The sequence below is a fragment of the Bradysia coprophila genome, unplaced genomic scaffold (genome assembly GCF_014529535.1).
Source record: "Bradysia coprophila strain Holo2 unplaced genomic scaffold, BU_Bcop_v1 contig_94, whole genome shotgun sequence".
Lineage (NCBI taxonomy): Eukaryota > Metazoa > Arthropoda > Insecta > Diptera > Sciaridae > Bradysia > Bradysia coprophila.
In genome coordinates this window covers 7,668,990-7,693,087 of record NW_023504022.1, presented here as the reverse complement: position 1 = coordinate 7,693,087, position 24,098 = coordinate 7,668,990, and the positions used below count along the sequence as shown (strand labels likewise).

The window sequence follows — 24,098 nt, the reverse complement described above, 5'->3', positions numbered from 1 at the left end:
AGGAAGAAAAAAAGAGAGGAAAGAAAACAAATGACCTTGGGAAACGATGAACCCGAATTAAAAAAAGTACCGTCTGTATGGTTATATGACATGCATTATACACTTCATTCATATAATAATGTCATTCATATAGCGCACCACACCAATCCACACGATATTTCTATAAATCCATTAATATTTAACAGTGTAATTTCCCAAACAAAGCCATACGCTGCGTTAAATCTAGTCCAATTCCGAGCTTCTTTTTGGTCTTTTTTGTCGCAAAATCGAGATTATATCGCAATATACATACACTTTCCATGTCACCGACACCGACAAAAAATAAAAATGTCGCAACGTCCATTTTCATCGCCGAACGTAGAATGTATTTTTTAATTTTCCTCATAAAAAAGTATTTAGTGGCCTAAATTTCCCCATCTAATTCCTACAAACCGAAACGGTAACATTCACATCCGATTTCGACTCGAAAATCTATCCATGGTAAGTAGTTCTGGTGCGGTACGGCTTTGTTGAAAAAAACATTGTTCTCGGCTGAATTTGAGAATTTGCATAAAAAATTTTTTTTTGTGTTCTCGCTGTTCGTCTTCCTTACTGAATTTCTCAGTCCATTTCAATGTCGTAATTTCGTTTGCATGTGCGAATTCAATCATTCTCCGGCACAAATGTCATGGTACCGAACATTCGATGATGGAATGGAAACGATTTAGCGAATAACCGAAATTTTACCATTTATTTAGCACAAGCAAAAGTTTGGTTATAATTTTCGTCTTCTTCTATATGTGTTATAGACTATACCTACACTGTACACTTTATATACATATCGCTTCTTCAAGGCCATCCGAAAAGCAATAACGAATTAATCTAAATTTTCTATTGCAGACTGTTCATCAAGTGGTTTTTTTAAGTATTGTTGCCCACGAAAAATGATGTACTCGTCAAAATGTACACCACCAAATTAACAATACCGAAAATACCTACATAGGACAACCACAATCAACATTTCAATTTTTGAAACTAAAACAGTGCGAACGTGAAACAACAACAAAAACTAAAGGAAACAAAAAGTGATACACACAAAGCCGGAAAATCGACAGCATAAAATCATGTCATTGTCCAATGCTGAATGGTACTGGGAAAATATACAACGGGAAGAAGTGAAAGATAAATTACAAGATCGGCCGGACGGAACATTTCTCGTACGTAAAGCAGCTAGCCAGGGTGGCGAGTACACATTAGCATTAGTGAAAGATGGTATTATCAAGCTGATAAAAATTATCATCGACAACAACAAATACGGTTTCGTGAAGCCATGTGAATTCGATACGGTGGTGGATTTGATAAACAACTATCGTAAAGTGTCTCTCAAACAGTACAATTCAACGTTAGATGTAAAATTGTTGTATCCAGTGTCCCGATTCAAAGAAGACGATGACGAAGCCGCTAAGTCAACCGATAAGCTAGTGCAATGCTTCATCGAAACGCATAAGGACTATGTGGAAACGACCTGCGAATTCAATCAAATGCTGGAAAATTATCGGAATTCAAATAACGAACGGGCGCTGAAACGACAGGCTTTCGATGCATTTTCGGAGGCAATTAAAATGTTCAAACATCAAGTGACGCTGCAGGAACAATATGTGCCGGAACCGCATGAAGCCAAAAATGCGGCAGACAATTACGGTTTACTCAAAAAGCGACTCTTTGCGCTGAAAGAAAGTAAAGAGAAACTACAGATCGATTTAGACTTCCAGCGAGAAATGATATTGTCGTTGGAAAGAAATATTACAGATATCAAACCAGATAAGGTGCGGCTGTCCAAATTAAAGGATCGATATCAAACGTAAGTTTCTTATTAAAATTATTGTTTGTGCATCGGTAGAAACGGTGGTAGTAATTTACAGTGGTTGGAGTCAGTGTGATTAACATTCAAATTCAAATTGAAATTAATTCTCAAAATCAATCGGAATGTGCCAATTTTCGATGGAGTTATTCACCCTTGTTGATTTGTAGGTCAGCAACTAGTTTGCATCGTTCGTTTCGTCACTGAAAAGCTGACGTATCTCCGAAATTGAGAATTCATCGAATTTATGATCAGAGTTTGACGAAAATTTTTGTTAATTTTTCGAAATCTTGTCTTCGTTTGTTATGACAGTCGGTCATTGAATGCGGTGTCCTGGTAGCCTAGTTACCGGGAAATTTTTCCGTAAAAAATTTGAATACCGATAAATCGAGCCTTCGCTGAACAAAGCACCGGGAAATGTATGGACCGGGAATTCAGTTTTAAGTTTTTTTGTTACCGGGACATCTTGACTCTGTCATCGAGAAGAAAACATTATTTCTATGCCCGGTGCCAATTTTTGGTTTTGTTCAAAAAAATTGCCCAAATTTTCCAAAAAATTTTTTTTAACAAATTTTGGGAATTTTTGGTACAGTTAACTCTAACTAAAGTGACGCAATTTGCTTCAGCTGTTCCAATCATACAGCCTCATTGCCTTCTACGTGTTTATACGAGTTTAACAGTCAATCGTGTGCATGATAAAACCGTATAAACACGTTTAAGACAGTAAGGTTGTATGATTAAACCAGCTGAAAAACAGCTGAAGCAAATTGCGTCACTTTCGTTTGGCCTAACTCTAAATGTTTGAAGAAAAAAAAAACCAAAAGTATACCCTGCCGTACCCTGCCGCTGTTGTGATGGGATCGAATGATACTCAAGGTCAAAGATCACTGTACGATCCTTCGTAATTCCAATTGACGCACAGACGACAGTACCTTAAATATGGGTGAAAGTCTATCGATGTCATTAGCATATTGAGATGGTGAGATGATGACGAAATTTTTCGTCTCACCAACTGCAATGCTAAATGCTACTGTCTGAAACATATCTTTTTAGGACTATATTTTGATGGAAATTCCTGTTGTTTCGCATCGTTCAGTATTGTAAATTGAATACCAATAATGATGAACATGAACAAGACCTTATCCGATACCCCCCTTTATCCAAATTTATTTGGTTTACGTATTAGATGGGAGACCTAGTGACGAATTGATTGCATTACGGGTTGCAAGTTTTCTTCATTCAAAACAAAAATTCGAATGACAGGCTGCGAGGAAGATAGTTGTCAATTTCAGTTGTAGCCGTTAAGATGACGAGACGTCCTAAAATTGTTAGCTTAGAACATGAAAGTCTGAGAAATAGTTTCTAATAATTGTAAATCGATGAGCGTGTTATCAATATCTGTAGTGAAAATCGGTATCGCTCAATTTTTCCAAAATCAATTTATTTTTGCCAAATTAATTTCGACATCAAATAGATGTCATCATCATCATGAAATTATTGTTTTCAGCCACTGATGATGGCATCTATTTGATGTCGAAATTAATTTGGCAAAAAAAAATTTAGCGATACCGATTTTCACTACAAAATAGTAATAGTTTCTGATTATAGAGATCTGGTCAAATCTGAAACGTGACAGGGTGACCGGAAAATTTGTATCAAAAATTGAAGTTACCTGAAATCTGACTTGACAGTTTTGATTCAGGCCAGATTTCAGTTTTCTGAAATTGACCTGGAAAATCAGGTAATACTGCGGTCGACCTAGTCCAAGCTTTAAACTGTTCGCGTTCATCTATTAAATTGGTAGAAGTTTGTTTGATGATTCATTGATATTACATAAAATCGACTCATGCAATAAGCGTGCAACAGATCACGAAAGCTTTTGAAAACACTTTTAACGAAGCTACTTGATTCTCTGACTCGGAATATCAAATCTTTTGTTAAGCCGAAGACACACAAGTAATTTTGCGTTGCTGGGATAGACAATTATGTTTTCGATTGACGCCCGATTTGTGACATAAACATATGATAACGCAGCTTAATTGTCGATCTCAGCAATTAGCATTGGACCCACTGCCAAAAGTCCAATCAAGATTTTTTGCAGATATGACAGACAAATTTACTTTTTCAAAAAGTCCATCCGCAACTTATTATGGCCAGTCCAGTTCTGTAGCAATACTCGTGTTTGAAAACACACGAGCAACTTTTCGTTGATGGGATCGAAAATTAGGCTGAGTTTTCAATTGTAATCCAATGTTCATCACAGGTTTAAGCAGGGCCTATTTTTGGAACTTTTTTTTGGAAATTTTATCCAAAATTTAAAAAAAAATCCAAAAGACTGCGAACGTCCAAAAACCGAATTTTTCCATAATTTCGAACGGTTTTGGCAACTCCGGAGCTCAGCCTTGTGTTTTAGCCGGCTCTCAACGATTTTGTTTGATTATTGACGCTCTCATCTTTCAAATTAATCATGCTCGACTTCATTTGAAAGCTGATAGTGTCAAGAAATAATCGAGAGTCAGCTAAAACGCAAGGCTGTTTTTGGTTTTTGGACGTTCGCAACTTTTGGAAATTTTGGAAAAAATTTCCAAAAATAGGCCCTGAGTTTAACAATGGAAAATGCAACATAAATGCCGATCCCATCAAAATTGCTAGTGAGTTTTGGACCTTAAAACTTTACGTCCGTCCCACCAATTCATTGGACGATTTCTGCTCATAATTCTCAAGCTATGACCTATTTGTTAGCGAATTCACTACTCACTATGAAGTTCTTAGTAATTACTTGCTTCATCCATTTATCTAACGATTTTTTATCCATTTCCAGATGGCTGATGAACCGAGGCGTAAGCGAACAACAAATTAAAAAACTAATCGAACGGGGTTTCGAAGCGTGGACGGAACAGGACCAAAACGAGCTGTTACATGAAGATGAAAAAACTTGGAATATTCCTAAATGTTCGCGGCCCGAGGCCGAAGCCTATCTGGCCGACAAACCAACGGGTACGTTTCTCATTCGTCCGAGTTCGGCCGGCAATCATGCACTGTCAATTGCATGCAACGGTGTCATAAATCATTGCATGATCCACAAAACGCTGGACGGTTTTTACGGCTTTGCGATACCGTACAATGTTTATCCGTCACTGCTGTCGTTAGTTTTACATTATGCCCAAAGTTCGCTGGAAGAGCATAATGATCTGTTGCCAACAACACTAAAATATCCAATTTTTTCGCCGTACATTCAAAGGTTACAAAAGTAAAACAAAAACAAAAAAAAATTATTAACTATATATATTTTTATAAAATAATATATAAGTCTATAAGTCTATATTGATACAAAAAAACAGAAAAAAAAACAAAAACAGAAAATGATGAAAATGAAAATGTGTTTATCGAATTTGATTCAAAGAGAAATGAAAAAGAAGAAAAAAAATTTGATTTTTTTTATTATTATTTAATAACTAAGAGAGAGAGAGTATCGTTTCGAATAATATTTGCAAACAAACAAAAAAAATGAAAAGAAAAACTATTAAAAAAAACCAACAAAAAACAAGTAATTATTATTATGGATGAAATTAATCATTGGTTACTTTTTCTGCAACCACTCAATATTACTGTAAATAATAAATATTTTTTATTTAAAAAAGAAAAGAAAAGAAAATGAAAAATCTTTGTTTGTTTATATCCTCTTCAGTCAGTGTCATCAGGAGTCGAACTGGCTCGAAAAGCCCTTCGGTCACAACTTAAGAAACAACCACATTCATTTGGACAACTCTTTGAATTAGAGAGAACAGCCAATTCGCGACAACTTCGAACAAGTTGTATGAAACATTAAAACAAGCCATCGACGATTTTTAGAACCTAGACATTAAGAGTCAATTCGCCAATTCGTCAGCCAAATTTTCAATTTTTGATCTCCGATATTAATGAGTTATAGCTCATTCGATTCGTCGTTCAATTCTAGCGAATGGGTGTCTGCCATTTTTTACAAAAAAAAAACATTTTGGGTGTAATGTGTGTACATGTCATATGATGTCAAGGGGTGGTGAATACACTTTTTTAGCAATATCTTGAGGAAAGAGCAACCCAAAAAGTTAGAACTTTATAGGATTGTTGGCCTGTCCACGGCCGACAATTTGAGCCCATCCTGACTTCCGCACTCACCACCCATGGCCAGCCAGCAGTCAAAGTATGGTCAACTTTCAAAGAGTGTTGTATCTCTGCAACATCATTGTTCTGAGGGGCCAACCACATATTATGGTAGTTGACCTCAACCACCATCACATATCAAAATTTGACCTCAGTAGTTTTGTGTTGCAGGATTTGCGGACCATTTGAAAAAAAGTTGACCTTTACGGGTGGAATAAAAGAGTAAATTTGAATCAAATTCTCGTCCAAAATAGTTTTTATTTATTGGTAACGTGTCTGGGGACAATTCTAGCCCATAACTGATCGATTCCGAGGGACTCTTTCTGAAAAAACACTATTTTTTACATTTTGCTCATAGTCGGGAAGCCACTTTGACTGTAGGGAAATGGTGTAGCGATGCAGAGTGAACATAATCTATATTTAAAACATTCCCATGCACCCCAGAACTATATACATGCTGTACCTGTTGCAATTCAACAAATTGGAGAGGTTTTGCGATCATGTGCATATCGAATATTTCACCTACGGCGTAGTATAGATCGGTCAAAAACCCTTAAAAGAGTAAAAAGTGACGCAAGTCCTTGTGTTTACTTCCAAAACAACTGATATCGTTGTAGGCAAATTGGACGAAATTTATAATATTTAATTTAAAATCTCGTCACATGTAAAATGATTAATTGAGTCAGGTGTACATTAATAAAGTCTTACCTTACAGTTAAACAAGAAAGAAAGGACTTCGACCCTGGAACCCAAAACCACTTTCAAAAAAAATCTTCGAAGCTTGGCTGGTGAAAGATAATCAAAAACCGAAAACTTGCATTTTTCTTACCAAAATTTCTCCAGTTACGCGAGCTGTACAGGGCCGTGTGGGGTGTCATTAGAAAGGTAATCACGTGTACCATTGAGCCGAATAGGAACGTATTGGGTTTAAAATTCATCCACACTGTTCTTACAGAAATTTCTCGCGTTACACAAAATGTACATGGTCGTGTGGAGTATCATTTTGGTAAGAAAAATGCAAGTTTTCGTTTTTTGACCACTTTTCACCAGCCACACAAGCTTCGAAGAATTTTTTTGAAAGTGTTTTGGCTTCTAGCGTCGAAGTCCTTCCTAGGTGGCGTGGGGTAATTTGGCACACGGTTTAAAACAACGTACTTTTTAACTACGTAAAAGGTGAACTCGAACACGATTTTTCGATACCAAAATTTTGTAAAAGAAGTCATGCAGTCGATGACATGTCTAAAAAGCATTTGTAGCAATAAACTTGTGTGTGCGAGTTCAAGTTCACCCTTTACGTAATTTAAAAGTGCGTTCTTTTGCCACCGTGTGCCAGATTACCCGATACCATCCCAAATGGTAAACGTTTAGGAAAACTAGAAAATCGTGAAAGTAGCGAGATAATTGAGAAACGAACAGGAATCCAAACATCAAAACTATCCAATAAGAACTGAAAAATTCCCAATTTTCAAATTAAAAATCCTTAATCGATTTTCTCCATTTCGGAAACGTTGAAGTAGTGTAGCTTTAGTCAATACAATTTTTTCTTTCAAAGGAACAAAATTTTTCTCCCGGCCGCTCCCACCTTTCTAATGATGTAAAGACAAACATTGTTACATACCTATGTTGCTTCAATAAATCGGATTTGGATACCGGGAAGAAAACATTATTTGCACACGCGTTCGTTGGAAGGTATTTTATAGGCGCACACGTTTGTCTTTTAAAGTTTCGAAAATCTTCATGTGAGCATCCAGGAATCCACAATTTTGGTTCAAGTCTAATACTAGAAAAATTCACTAAAATTTTACTTGTCATCGTATCTTCGTAACTTTTTTAGGAATTTTAGCAAAGCACTGTCGCTTCGGTGCTATACAGTGCTTTGATTTTAGACAATTATGATTCAGGACCGATGATCTTAATGGTAATTTCGAAAGTTGTACAAACGAAACTACCTCAAATCAACCGTTCCAAGCTGGTACGTATAAATATGTTCAAGCAAAAGAACTGTTCAGTCCAGTCGGAGCTATTCGGTCCAAAACATCGAAAAAAGCAGGTGGGAAGTGGTCGAAGTGTTCTCATTGAAAAGTTATCGAAGGCGACGACGGTGGACTTGGTATGATTGGAAAGCGAATGTAATAAAGTTACGTGGCAAATAGTGCCCTGTTGGGTTTGGGACTCATCCTAACTGAGATATTCATTTTATTGGACTATTGAATCGAAAAAGAAACTTACCTTCATGGTTTCAAATTTCGTATTTTTTATGCCAGCACACTCAAATGGAAAATATCCAGACTGAAATCCAAATATGATTATGGGCACATTTGTTTTTCCCTCGCTTTTTATCGCCCAAGTAATTTCGTTCGTATCACATCACAGACACAGATGGCGCCTAGTTCGGCGAAAAAGAAGAGGTGGAAAAGGTGAAAATGTCAGTTGGTTAACACATGTCATTTTCGTTCGCGTATATTATTTTTGTTTAATTACTTAAAAATAACAAATGAAAAATCAAAAACGGATTTGGTTCCATATTAAAATAAATTGTTTTCGATTTGTGTTTTAAAAACGAGTGACAGATTGAAACGTTCAATTTGAAAACATCTGATTGTGAACAACGCGACAAAAATTTTCATTGGAACGGGAGACGTTTTTTTTAGTTACAAAAGTCCTTACTTATGATAACAGTAACTGAACATTTTTACCCATTTGACAATAAACATTTTACAAATTGTGAATAAGTTGAAATCAAATCTTATTTTCTTACAATATTGCTCTAAGAACACCGATCATTGTATAAAAATCATTCCCTCCAGCAGCGTCAGCATGGGGCTCATACCTGATCGGTAATTACATTATATTCATTCCATTGATCAGATTTATAAAAAAAAATCTTATCTACGAATCAGTTGGTTGACCTACTCGGCCATTGGAGCTAGAATCGAAGGAACGAGGTTCATCGCATTCAAAGTGCCCTTGGATAACTTGGATGTAAATATGGTGAGTAAATGCATTCATATCTATGTCAATTGGATGTACCAGTTTCTCTCGGTTATTTGATCTATTTTTGAAAATGATTATCAGTGGGACCCGCACGTCGCAACAAAAACAAAACTGACCGGTTTGGTTACTGAGGTAGATCTTAAATAAAATAAAAGATAAATTAAGAATGATCTTCACGCTCACTGCGTATCCATATGCATCTCAATGAAACAGTGGAAACCAACCATGTAGAGTTAGGATAGAATAGAACAAGTGTCTAGGTGACAGAAGTCCTAGAAGATGCGAAAATAACGCCAATGGATTTATATATTGTCTGATCTGAGTTCCAAAAAAAGCGGTAAATGATAAGGTTGGTTGGCAGTCTTCGACATTTTAAAAATCCACAAGATCCACGAAAATAAGTGAACAGCTAAAGAGTGGGCAAATGAGAAAATAACAGAAATTATATGCGATTTTCGATGTATCTTTAGCACTTTCCATGAAAAATCAAATACTTTTTGTAACATTCAAGTCCATTTGCTCCAGATAGAAAACCTTTGGAAGTTTGTTCAAATCTCTTATTTGCCCGTATCAGTTCAAGTTAAGGTCAAGCACGTTCAGAAACAAAAATTCTCTCACTGGAGTTACTCAATTAATTTAAATTTTAGTCTACACAGTTCAAGAATCGTGAGACTGGGTGACTCATTGTCAGCTAAGACATTGTTAAAATCGATTTATTCACCGTGATGCCATGATGGCGGAATTTTGGCCAAATGAAGAAAACAGCTCTAGACGCAAGGTCAAATCAATACAATATTGTTCAGAGGAAAATCACAATCACAGCGCTCCCACAGTGTCCTACTTTCCTACTTTGTCCTACTATTTCGAAATTTGTCCTACTTGTCCTAATGTCCTACGTAGGGCACTTCAAGGACTTTAATTAAGTATAACAATCAAGCGGATTTTGAGCTCTGAAAGTAAATTAAAATAATTTTCGACCTAACTTCATATGATTATTGGCTTAGATTATCAGAAATGAAAGATTTCGCGACTGGCAAAAGCGTGTTTTTGTTTGAGCCACGCAAATGCTGTATTCAGCACAAACCTTCTTCAAAATAAAGAGTCGATACAAGGAACAACAGCCAGTCCAGGATGCTATTGATGCATTAAGAGTGTTATAAATATTCCCATAACTGATTGTCTGCTGTCACTTTGTCGCCAACTATCAGGTTTATTTAGATCTTCAAAAATTCTAAGCTGAAAAGAGCTGATCGTGAACATAAGGACAAAAAAGCGAAGGAGAAAATATAAGGGAAATCGATAGATCGATTGGTCAGGAATTGTCAACGTTAAATGTGGCGGAAAAATTGTTGATCGACAGTAACAAATGTTTGAGCAAAGCTGCAAATTCACGGCAGAGTAAATTAAACCAGGCAGGAGCGGTTCATTTAAACGTCAAATAAGCAAGGAAATAAGGGACCTAATACACTGTATAAAAATGAACGCAAATGAACACTGACATAAAAATAAGACTAATAGATTATTCAGGTCCCTAGTCAAATCAAGCGCTCCTGCCTGGTTTACTTTACTCTGCCCTGTGTAAATTCCAACGGAACCGTGGAAATAAGTGAATTGATTAAGGCACATGCAGTTCTAACAGCTGCAATCCAGCGAACGTAGAAAAAAATCGAAGAATTGAAAAAACAGAAACCGTAAATTGAAAAATTGTTATTTATGCAATCGAGGTGCAAAGTACTTTATTAAAGGGCTTATCTAGTTGATATTTTAGAATTTAAAATAGGCCGTTTGTCATAATACACATCGTGAGCATAACAAAGTACTTTGCATTGAGTCAAATTCAACAGTTTATGCCACAGAGGCATCTAAAGTTTGTAGTGGCATAAATAACTACTTTGAACCATAGTTCTTTAATAAATCTCAAAAAAATGTCCTACATGTCCTGCGGTAGGACACGAAAATTTTAGTGCGACCACTGCAATCAGCAAAATCACGTTGTACGGGACATAAAGTTGAGAATCGAAACAGATCTCTTTTATCTGATCTGAAACTGAAAAACGACGATCTGAAATTTTCAGATTGAGATCAGATTCAATTCAATAGTAATCTGATTTGAATCTGAAAATTTCAGATCGAATTTTTCAGTATCAGTTCAGATTAGTCTGATCTGTTCCGAGCTTTAATCGAGACACAAATCCCAAATCTGAACCGGTTCTGAGAAGAATTAACAACGAATGACGCAGCCTAAAAAAAAGATTTCTTATGAAATCAGTATTAGAAGAGAAACGACTTGGGTGGTGTGAACGTTTCTCGATAGTTTCCCAGCACAGTCTTGAAGATTACAGATTTTAAAAATGTGTCAGGCGCTCAGTTTTACGACAGTAATTGAACAAAGTGTACCTTACTGACTGTACTATAGTGTATCGGACCGTTGAAAATACTTAGAATTGATGAAGTACTAGATTCGACACCAGTGAATATGTTTTCAGTATTAATCTTGGTAGATATACGTTTTATTTACCTTTAAGTGGACTGACTTAAGCATTGCAAAAACGATTAGTTTCAACTGTCTTTTAAGTGATAGATCTAACCTCCCTTTAGCTAAATAAAAAAAATTGTAACAGTGAGCTCAAATACCCAAATCAGTTAATTGACTGGAGAGAATAGAATAATAGAATAAATTTCCTATAAGTGCATTTGGTACATAATGCAGTTTATCCCGTTTGTCGTTTCTTCAATCGAATCCGAAGATCATAAATCAAAGTCATAGCTGTAACTGTAGCAATTCGATAGAATTTTATGGCATTTAAACAATCCACCCATTCAAACCGAAGGTTTAAAAAATTTCTAGACTTCCGTAGCAGTGGAGTTTGAATTAAACGAAAGGATTTCTTCGATCCTTGGTAAATTTTCACATAACATAAATTTATGCGTCTGAAACACATGTAAATAAATTAAAACGCCCCTACCATTCTTTGGCCCATAGTGTGTTGAATCTTATCACATCGGAATCTTTTAATTTAAAAAAACAAAAATTAATACGGCGCGTTAAACAAATATATTTCTTTAATTTGAAATGAAAGGGAGTAAATGAATTTTTTTTTTCGTGTGTATTCTTGCTTAGGAGGAAAAGTAATAATGATTTATATTGTGTGGCTGTGTTGGTTTTTTAACATTTTTAATATGGATCTAGAGAGCTTAATTATAGTCCAGAGTAAACATATGCGGGCGTGGACTGGACATATAAACAAAGAAGGAGAAAAAAATCGAAAAATTTTTGTTGAAAAAATATCTCTGGCACTGACTGAAAATAACTTTTTGAACAGAAAAAAAAATTATTGTTTCGGTTCTTCTTCTCTTGTCTCTTTGTATTTTGTTGTATATTATTTATGGTAGACGGAAAGATGCAAAATTGCGTTTTCTCTGTTTGTAGTTTTCGTTTCATATCAAAATTTATTGGTTTTTCGAACAAATGATGGTTCTATAATTCATTTCCGAAAAAATAATAATTTGTGATACTGTGTGTAGCCCTTGCATTATACCGATATAGACGATGGAATTTCGAGAAAAAATCTAAATCACTTTAATGGGGGGGCATTAATTTATTTTATTTGTGTAAATATTTGTTCAATTAAATTAGAAACCAATTTTTCAAATCAAAACAATAAATCGATACGCTAACCTTTTTTGACATATTTCTTCGGTTTGTTACCTGCACACACATCGCAACAAATTTATAGAAGGGCATTGCGGGTTCATTTGATTTGTTTTTGAATTCAGTAGACCAAAATTGGTAGTTTATCTATCCTGTTATTATACTGTGGACAAGAAGTCGATACCGAACCCGATTTTTATATTTTTTTCTTTTGTGAAAAAAATCAATCTGCTGAGAAATCAGGCCAAAAAAATTCACTTTGCAAATACCAAACTCTCGTGTCTTACAAAGGCTCGTCGAAATACGAAATTTCTTGGTTTGACGATCTCAGCATCAAATTTGTTGTTAAAGTCGCTGGCGGCTCAATTTCGCATTCACTGCGGTAAATAAATCTTATGCCGAGCATCTAAATTTGACACTATATTCGGTCAGTGATTCGGCAAAGTTACGTTCTTTTTCACCTGAAATGGCTAATAACACCAACACAGGTGAACATGATCCTGGTGGTGTGTATGCTTAACAAGTTGCCGTTTAATGTGACTTGTCAACTTTCGGCACACCGGAAAGTGCTAAGGGAGTCGAGGAATAACTCCAAATAAATTTCTAAAAATGAAAAAAATTGACCCTTTGCACTTTCCAGCGTGCCTAAAGTGCCTGCTCGAGCATTATCCCCTACGTGTTAAAATGAGCGTCTCTTCAAGGCCTATAGGTGTTTTACGATAATTGTGTCACTCGACTTATCGATTTTGAACAAAGCCGACAAAATAAAGTTTTCCAAACGTAGGACTATGCTTTACTCGCAACAGTTGAACGTATCGTATGAGCTATAACTCGACCCGAACCTCGTGTCTTAAAATGTTTGATTTTGTTCGATGTCATTTTGGCGATATTGCTCTTAATACAATAATCACTACAGTGTACGAAGTATACAGTGTTAAAGGAGCATAAAAGAGAAGAAACTTAACTGGACTCGACGGGTGATGCGGCAAAATTTGTTTGTGAAAGTCCAGTTAACTAGGAACAAACCAGTTAATTTAACTGAGCTCGATGGGTGAATACTCTTTTAACACGTTCTCTTTTAACACTATATGTATACTAAGTTAAGCAGCATTGGTACTTAGCTAAAATTGTAGCCTACATTTGCATTGCATGTCTCGTAATTCATTTTTGATGATGTCTTTTCATCAGAATCGTTTTCGAAAAATGTACAATCGCAATATCGACCACGAATGTGTTAGCGTAAATTAAAAATTAGTTTTAGTTGTAGTCGTTTGACAAACGTGAGCGGTTTAACGAAATATTCATAAACTGCTAAGTTTTCTTAGAGCTGCTACAACCGAATCTGTTTTCTTTTGAAAGCCAACACATTCGTGGTCGTTATTGCGGTCGTGCATTTTTGAAAATAAATTCTGTTGGAAGGATATCATCAAAAGTAAACTAAAATCCAGCATTTAAAAAAACGCCCAAATGTATGCTTTTCAACAAGGCGCCGATGCCCTTTTAAAGAATAACTGAAAAAAGCAGTGAGAGTGAATAGAACAACTTTTAATATTGAAAGTAATGTTTCGGGTAGAACAGGATTTGGATACCTAGATATTACTTTGATATCACGACATGTACAATATTACATGTACAATATTATATGTCAAAGACCTAGTATTCAATATTCACTGCACCACAAGAGACTGGTTTAAAAATCGAGCCACTGACGTCTCTTTACCTTTTCCTAAAGTATCCACACGTATACGTAACATGCACAAAATATGCAAATGTCCACAATCATAAATGCAAATAAAAAAATTTTTGTGAGCTTCGAATTTATTAAAAATAAAAAAATAAAAATTTCTTTTCAAGTAATCGTTTTATTACCATAATTACACTTTTCAATTAAGTCGTCCGTCAGGTACGAAAAGAACACAACAACGGCACATATCCAGCGAAGTTCTTCATTATTATTATTATTATTATTATTATTATACCAAGTAAACGCAAATACTCAATTTTAAAGAATGTACCAGGTACAGGTACCTACACTTAATATTAAAAAAATATTGAACGGCTGCGCTTTTTAAGTTAAAATTATTTTTTTGTACGAAACGGTTGTTTATTATCTTTTCGGTTTTTTTTCCTGCTCGTTTTTTTTTCTGTATTTATTATTTAGTTAATGTGGTATACAAAATCACTAAAGTAAATTACACATTTTAACAAGTTCATTATGCATTCATCAATCGCAACAAGAAACCATCTTATTAGCTTGAAATAGGACGGAGCAGAAAAATGGATTTCAGTGATCCATCATAAACGAAATGTATGCCATTTTATGTGTGCGAAGACAGGTTGCAGTGTGTTGTGTAATTAAAAATGATAAATTCCCCGGTTCATAACGTCTTTTGTTGTTTGGTTATTAGTTTCAAAAAAACGAGCAAACGATACAGCAACGAGCAACAACTAATACTCCCCGTGTCTCATGGGTGGTCAATGATGTTTCCTCCTTTCATTTTCAATTGTGTCTGTATGGTATAATTAAGCTCGTCGCACAAAATATTTATTTAGTGCAGAATTAAGACTGATATTTAATAAACATTGCATTCGATTTGATTTATAAGTGAATTTTCTGCTGTTTTTTCGGTGGAACGCAGAGCATTGAATTAATTGACTTTTTTCGGCACTTACATAACATAAATTGTCTGAATAACAATATTTGCGTACGTTAAGGAATTCTTGGGGCAAAAGAATTTTTGAGAATGTAATGTGACGAGATTTTTGAATGTGTTGGAAATATTATCGGGACATAAATGTTGCATGATTTAGCATCATTCTTGAGTATAGTATCAAATGGTACTGAAAGTATATTTACCCGGACGTAGCTGATCTACACCGTTTGATGGATATTTAACTGTTTTTATTGTCAATTCTTGTACAGACCCCGAGAAGGGTGCTGCACTTCATCAATTTAGTCCATCTACTCTATTTAGTTCCATACCATTTAGTAAGGCTGGGCTTCGCCTAAAGCTCGGAAAAGGTCGACTGTGGTTAAAAAAATTCAATAACCTGAAATATCAGGTCAGGTCTAATTTTTGCTTTGAAGCAGCCTGACCTGACCTGAACCTGAATTTCTCAAACCTATCGGGTATGGATGACCTGAAATTTTTGGAAATTTTCAAACAAATTGCAGATCAATCTTGAACCTGATCTGAACGAAATTTTTGCTCTAACCATCGAAATTTCACAAAACGAAAAGTGGCGCACGACTAGCGAAGCCCAACCCTGTGATTTATTCACATTATGTCCAGAAGTACGGCACTCCTAGACAAGTCCAGAAGTACGGCATCCCTAGACATATTCAAATGGTAAATAGGTGTCACTTTACAATCCAATCTCCGAGCTAATACTTTTCAATTCGAAACGAGCGCTTAATGAGCTGTTTGATTGCTCTAACGTGAGTAAATTACAAGAACGAAAAACAAAAGGTTATTGAGTCTCCACCTCATAAAATAATTTGTTGTTCGGTGCATTTAAAACGAATTTTCTATCCGCAGACCTGGCTCATTCTCTTTAAAATGAAATCCTAACAAGTTCGGTTCACCTAACAATGAATTGGATGCATACACCAATAAAAAAAATAATTTTTATGACTCAGAAAAACTGGTTATAATCGAAAATTAGAATATTTAAATGTCACTGACCAGTCACCAGCACGGCCCTTCATTAAAATAAATACTCACGAGAAATTTTTTACACCCATTCATTTCGATTCAATAATTCTATAACTTTCCTTTTTCACATTGGTTTCGTTACAGGCCAGAGAAACGCAAGGAATTGATGTGGACGTCAACGATATGTAAGTATAAACGAAGATTACAAAATAATATTTATGATTCATTTGGTTATGGAACAGTCAAAATACACATTGGGCTATTGTGTTCTTAAAGGGTTCAATAGTCAATTCGATTCGTTTACAACTGATTTCTTTTTATGTTCAGTTTCAATAATTTTATGAAAAAATTGCATGTCCCTCCCACACATGGAGAAAATACCAACAAAAATTGAAAAAGCGATCATTCACCCTCTTACCTAACCCACCTAATGGCACCATTATAATTTATATTCTATTTGCCCTCGAAGTGACTATTCGCACCGTGATGTGAATAGTGGCAGTAGATTGTATTCCCACCTGGGTGCGATGCGAATATTTGGAGTATAATTATAATCACTTTTCGAACGGACCAAACGAAGTCATATTTTCGACTTTGAAAAAGAGAGACGTTTCGATTAATCCTTCCGATTTTATCCTTTTTCAGGCTGATGTGAGATAGATGTTTCATTTGATCTTGATCCTCTTAAATTTATTGTTTCACGAAGTGTCCAAGGAAGATTGTTTACGGAATAATCCCACCAAATATAGCCATTACTTCCACATCCAAAATAATACTCACATTATTAGCATCCAGGTGCAAATAACATCTACAATAATATACAACGTCCCTGGACAGCAAGCTGTCCTGGAATGACAATCTGGATGAACGAATACAAAAAGCCACTATCTCTCTGTGGCAATGTAGAAGAGCGTACGGCAAATCATGGGGTCTCTCTCCCAAAGTAATGTTCTGGATTTACACGACAGTCATCAGACCAATCTTAACATACGGATGCTTCCTTTGGAATCACATATGTAAATATCAACAAGTACGCTACAAACTAGATAAATTCCAGAGAATGGCCTGCAAAGCAATAACAGGATCTTGGAGATCAACTCCAACAGCTGCCATGGAGACACTTTTGAACCTCACTCCATTGCACATTTTTATAGAAACCGAAGCCATTATTACAATGAGCAGGCTAACCAAGCAACAAGACAATCAGTTCAAGAACACCAACCATTCAAGCATATGGTTCAACACGATTATTGACGAACCTGATCTATTAATGCCCTCAGACAAAATCATAACAAAGCACAAATTTGACAGAAGGTTCAACATCCAGATCCCATCAAGGGAGGACTGGTTCAATGGGAAATTACCACCAAAAGGAATTGTCTTCTACACAGACGGCTCACTGATCTCGAAATCGGCAGGAGCCGGAGTATACTGCAATCACCCTAAGATCAAAAATTCTATTCCACTAGGAAAATGCTCGTCAATATTTCTAGCTGAGATAAGAGCAATCATGGAGGGCTGTCACGCTCTCATCGATAACAATATTACTGGCCAAGACGTATCTATTTGCTCGGACAGTCAGGCGGCACTAACGGCGCTAGCATCAATCAGCTTTAAGTCAGCAGTAACGCTAGAATGCTGGGAAACTTTGAACAGTGCTACCACTATCAACCACATCAACCTAATATGGGTGCCAGGTCACCAAGGTATTGAAGGTAACGAAATCGCAGACGAGCTAGCCAGAATTGCGGCTCTAAGCACACCAATTGGACCAGAACCAATAATGGGCACGCCCCACTCATACAGTAAAAGTATAATTAAAATAATAAGGACAAAAAGATCCAAAAATTATTGGGACAGCATTACAAGCTGCAGACAATCCAAAAACTGCATCAACATATGCGACAGAAACTCAAAGTTTCTACTAAACGTAAGCAGAACAAGACTGAAAATCTTCACCGGCGTAACAACTGGACACTACGGATTTAACAAACACCTCACAACTATAGGAAAACGAACGGATCCAGGGTGTGATCTGTGTGGCCATCACACTGACACAGCCGAACATTACCTCTGCCATTGCCCAGCTTTCATCATGAAAAGGCGAAAGCACTTAGGCAACTACATCATCAGGTATAACCTGATCAAAAACATTCACCCAAGGGACATCCTAAACTACATTACTAGTACAGGAAGGTTCCAATAACCAGCAACTGCACTAATAAGTCATAGCCAGCACAATGGGCCCAAACAGAGGCCCCCGTGCGTGTTCTACCACGGTAGAACGGCTACTTAAAAAAAAAAAAAAAAAAAAAAAATATACAACGTACCGGGTGCGAATAGCATCTACCTTCATACCGAAAGTGATCATATCCTCTCCATCCCTCGTCTTTGAAAACCCCCATCCTTCCTTATCAACACGAATAGCTCATGTATGATTGCATTAGGGCATGTTTTCGTTGACGGTTTCTCCATTTGTCAGCAGTTTTTCTATAGCTGAACTTTTGTAGTTGTCAGTATAAAACTTCAATGACTGTAATCAGCTATGAAAACGAAGGTGTCGCTTTTGTAGTTTTCAGTATAAACTAGTACTGCGTGACATCCTCTCTTGAAACTTCTACCATTAAACATAGATTGTAAAAATTGAAAAGTACTAGAAAACCGAAAGTAGAAAGGACTTTATTTGCGAAATATGTTCGATTGATTGCCAGCAAACCTTAACATTGGTTATACACTAAACCAAGTATGTTGGAATGGGGAATGTGTACAAATTTAAATGTCTGTGTCTTCTACACATTACAGAATAATGCGCACGCTGGAACTTTAGACACCCTGGAAAGTAGTAAAGGAGTCTATGGTGACCCCCAAAAAAAATTTCTAAAAATCCAAAACTGAATTCTAGATTTTTAGAAATTTATTTGTACTCTTTTACTGATTTTCAGGGTGCCTAAAGTCGACAAGTCACAGTAACCGGCAAATTGTTAACACGTTCATATAACCATCTCACTAGGCCTTTAGTCTATCACCTTCTCACCTCATGTTTTCTTATCCATTTAGAATGTGTGGGTGAATGAACACCGAACTTCAGAATCTTTTCCGCAGGTTTTCGCGAAATAAAGTGTTGTCAGACAATGTAATCTTTGCGCTAAGTGTTAGAGTAAGAGTCTCAACCACAGTTCATTCATGCTGGAGAGATATGTTGTATCCCACTATCTCTTTGCAGCCAATTTTTGCTTTCCCAGCATTTCTGCTTCTCAGTAAAGACGACTATCCATTTCCCAAAAAAAATAAATGTGCGGCATGTAGGCACACTGCCTAAATTTGTTGATATGTTGCGATGATATTTTACGATTCAATATTTTGAAAATATTCTTTCGTTTCGGGTAGTACGTTAAATTTTAATATTTTTTTATTTTTCTTCTCTTCATCTTCGTTTTAAATGTATTCACTCACAGCGTGATAAATGAATAAAACGTTTCTTTTCAATAATTTACAAAATCATTCATCCTTTTTATTGGTCTTATATTTTCATTATCATTGTACATCGCATTTATTAACAACAATGCTATGTGGTTCCACGTCGAAAATAAAATAATATTTTAAAAAAAAGAGAGAAAAGAAATTGAGAACATAAAAACCAATTAGTATGAATGTAAGATTTGGTGCGTTGAATATCACAGTCAATGTAATGCCCGTGTTGTAATAATGCTCGTTGTTATTTTTCAATTTTTCTTCTTTTCTTTCATTCAGGATTAATACGAAGATCATGGGTGAACGGATACCAAATTTAGGATTGGTAATTGATCTGACCAACACAAGAAAGTATTACAATTCGAAGGTAAACTTAAGTTGATTTTGCATTGATTGATTGTCAACTGGTCTGACATTTTTCTCATTTCTTTCAAGAACGTTACCGATCAAGGAATCGAATATAAGAAAATTTTTGTACCCGGTCAAAGGTTACCAGCACCGCATATTTACGAAGAGTAAGTCTCTATCGATTTAAATTTGTTAACGCTGACGTTTGATATTTCAAGAGTTTCTGATTTTCATACACGAACAGCGTTAACTTATGGTTAGATTTACTGCCTCCTTTACTCATTAATACCTACCATTCCCGCTTGCAAACCGCTTATTTTACTGGCTTAATAAATAATAATTTGAATTTCTCTCCTCAGATTTATGAGCACCGTTACAGATTTCCTTCGAAGAAATGCAGAAAACGGTAAGTCACGTTTAAAATTCGCTGTTGTTGTTTCAACATCTCCAAAACGAATAACAAGAACACCAACAACAACAGCAACAGAAAAAAAATTATTTATAAATAAAATGAGCAAATAAGTTTACATTGAAAGCAATCTGTCTTGTTAATAATGTTTAAGAAATCATAAACATTCAAGTTAATTATATATCGATTTGAATGCATACTTTATACTTTGAATGGTGTAATGAATTTTGCAGCATTGACATTTAACATTGGTTCACATTTACCGGGGAGAAGAGCATGGTCGAGTTTACCAACTATATTTCCGTTCGCAAATCCATTTTTACATCGGAAATATTCGTTTCGGTTGAATTTGATTGAGTGAGAAAGGATTTTGTAAAGGAAAATTCTCTAAGGATTTTCTTCTGATTTTTAAGATTTTTTTTGTCAATTTCAAAGGAGTCCTTTGATTTTCAAGGATTTTCTTTGGTTTCCTTCGAAATTGTCAAAAATTAATTCCTTTAAAATCAAGGAAAATCAAAGAAATTCCTTTAAAATCAAAGAAACTAAAGAAAATCCTTAAAAATGATTTTCTCTGATTTTTAGTTTTTTTTTTGTCAATTTCGAAGGATTTTCCTTTTTTCTGAGGGTTTCGACCACTGTTTCGATCTTTCAACGTTTTGCATTAATACGCAGTTCAAAAATACTCTATCGAGCACTACACCGATTTTCACACGAAAAAGTCTAGCGAATTATAGTTGAAATGTAATTATGACCTGTACATTTAGTGATCAATTCAGCGATGGTGCACTCCCACAATATAGGATCTTCTAAGATTTAACCGAGCGTTTTTCCCTTCACTGTGCCAGCTGCTGTCACATTTAGTAAATTTTGATTGCAATGACCTTCCAAACAGGATCTGTTTCGGCCTCAGACTGTAATATAGTGGTCCTAGGTCATTGTAATGTAACACGACTTTATTTCACAAGACTGGCGCCGACCACCCACTGTCGATTTCCATTCGAATTTTAAGGTCGTTGCGCTATTTACAGTGGTTTTTTTAGTACTGCACATATTTGAGACTAGTTAGAGATTAAAAATTCGTCGATGTTCCCAGTCAATAAAGTGTTTCCAGGTTATGATATTTTGGCGCAAAATTTGAAAATTCCTAGCGAATTCAACTTGTACGCCAAAATAGTATTTTTCGTACCACAAGACAGATCAATCGTATAGTCATAGAAAAATTCATGTAATTCTTTTCCCGCACTATAAATCGTAAAGAAATGAAATTTTTTCCCGCACGATATACAGTGAATGACATCTCAAATGTCTCACTGTCATTTTTTTCAGAGAATGTCATTGTGAATTTGCAATGACACAATAAAATTCTCAGAAAAATTTGACAGTGAGACATTTGAGATGTCGTTCACTGTATAGTTCGGGAAAAACTGACATTTCTTAATGAAAAATCATGGCAAAATAGGTCGTATTTCAGTTGTCGGATGCACAAAATCTTATACTGCCAAGCACTTTATTAACTGGGAACATCGATGACTCTGATAAATCTAAAATTGTGTTTTCTATCCGTGAAAACTGTACTATCATCTACCTCTCGTCATCGCACCAATTGTGAACCATAAATATCGTCGACCATGCTTCTCCAAAATACTTAGTTGAACACAGTGCGACACAACCACAGCGAAAACAAATTCAAAATCAAATTGACGGAACCTATCAGACGCATTTCATTCGGTTGGGCGGGTAACAACAAAAAAGAATTGTTGTTTCTCTTAATGACGGCCCACTCAGCTTGTCCAACACATTCTGAAGTCAGTGTGGCGTCTGTTGATTTTCCCCTGAATGCCACATTTTATGCTTTGGATTTTGTGAACTACATTCAAATTTGTATTGGCTGGGCATGAATATTCAATATAGTCGCGCGCATAACTCGCTAATCGTACGATATATGCATCCAGCAGAAATTCGATTGTAACAGACATAGTTTTTTTTTGTGTGTGTGGAACCAATCGTTTGTTTGAAATAATTTTAACGTGCTCTCAGCATAAGTGCTTGGCAAAATCATGTTGCTGTTCATAAAGAATTGTAATAAATACTTTTTAATGGGTAGCTCACAGGTAGTAATAAAATGACTGCAGCATATTAATGTCAAGTTTATTAGTCGTTGAATTCCTACCTTCACAAACAATGACGGTGCCTGATGGCTCTAAATTAATGAGTTTAGATCAAAAGGCCGAATAACTCTTAATAGAAACTTTGTAATCGTAAAAAGTGTTTATTGCACTAAATACTTGTAGTAATTGTTGTAACGCTCACGAGTCTCACTAATTAGCCACACCAGTCTCCACACCACGTCCATCTAAAAAATTTAAATTTGTTTGATTTCACAGATAAACTGATTGGTGTCCATTGTACACACGGACTGAATCGAACTGGTTTAATGGTCTGCGCGCATATGATACAGAAGTGCAACATTGACCCGGTTGATGCTGTTGAAAGTGAGTACAAGAAACCAATTTTTCCCTGCAACACCTATTCAAAGACGGAATGCATCGAATTTTTATCTAGGATTCGAAGCAGCTAGAGGTCATAAAATGGAACGTGAAAACTATGTCGAATCATTGAAAACGATGACAGCAAAACTGCACGTGCTGGAAGAAATTGAAATTTCGCACGGTAATTCACGAACCGTTTCTACGCAAACCAATCCCGGCATTTGGCTGGACACGAAAATATCAAGAAAGCGTCGGCCCACTGTCGACATTGCTGATGTTAGAAGTGTCAAAGGAACGGTTTATGTTGACGGCAGCAATTTAATATCCGACGGTTCGGGTAGATATTTCATGCAGGTCGATTTGAACGATGTGAGACCGCTGCGCAGCATGTCCAATACTCACAGCGACGGTCAGCACGCTTACAGCAACCAACGATTTTACCCTCCGCGAGGTTCAAATGTTAGACAGGATTTCAATCGTAGTAATAGTTCGCAGACGTACCAATCGAATCGAAGCATATCTCATCGACCGAATTATCGATCAAACGGACCGAACCCGAACGGAACCTATTTCTCCAATCAATCGCCGTATTCAAGTGATCGCTCTCACGGTGTGCAGTCAAATTATTACGAAATGAGTAATCCTTTTAAGAGTTAGACATAATTGCCTGGATGTACAATTTTTCATTTCTTTTACAAATAAACGAAGTGTTATGTTTTGACCACAAGAATTTTAGTTTAATTGAAGCTGGTGATCATTGTTGGATTCGAGAAAATCCAACTGCGTGGATATCTTAAGGCTAGTATATTCATCGCGCCATGTTTGGTTTCGTTGGAATGCTGAAACCAGTAGCAAACAGGGTAAACATTTTTTCGGTGTTTCTGCAGCTTTTCAATAGCCAAATTTTGTAGTGTCGGTGAAGGTGAATTTTTAACCTAATAAGACCCCCAATTTGCCCCAAAATTACTCGCAATTACCTTCCATAGACACCCCACACGACTTCATAACTTTCACGAATCTAGAAAGGGTTCATATGAAACGTGCTTGCTTTCGAGTTTTCAATTTCAGCTGATTAACTCCTACGAACAAAACCGGC

The 24,098-nt window shown here is 36.0% G+C and overlaps 2 protein-coding genes across 2 annotated transcripts; both read left to right on the top strand.

Annotated features, from left to right (window-relative positions):
- The first annotated feature begins 290 nt into the window (after nt 1-290).
- LOC119085220 (phosphatidylinositol 3-kinase regulatory subunit gamma) lies at nt 291-5,488 on the top strand. The gene is made up of 3 exons (XM_037195533.1): nt 291-480; nt 880-1,840; nt 4,662-5,488. The coding sequence occupies exons 2-3, from the start codon at nt 1,104-1,106 to the stop codon at nt 5,092-5,094; spliced, it is 1,170 nt and encodes a 389-aa protein (XP_037051428.1). The 5' UTR covers nt 291-480; nt 880-1,103; the 3' UTR covers nt 5,095-5,488.
- A 2,922-nt stretch (nt 5,489-8,410) lies between these two features.
- Nucleotides 8,411-23,725, top strand: LOC119085221 (RNA/RNP complex-1-interacting phosphatase homolog). Its single transcript, XM_037195534.1, has 9 exons — nt 8,411-8,669; nt 8,703-8,820; nt 8,884-8,974; nt 16,430-16,470; nt 20,036-20,123; nt 20,192-20,271; nt 20,464-20,510; nt 22,898-23,005; nt 23,076-23,725. The coding sequence occupies exons 2-9, from the start codon at nt 8,801-8,803 to the stop codon at nt 23,657-23,659; spliced, it is 1,059 nt and encodes a 352-aa protein (XP_037051429.1). The 5' UTR covers nt 8,411-8,669; nt 8,703-8,800; the 3' UTR covers nt 23,660-23,725.
- Nucleotides 23,726-24,098: the final 373 nt, after the last annotated feature.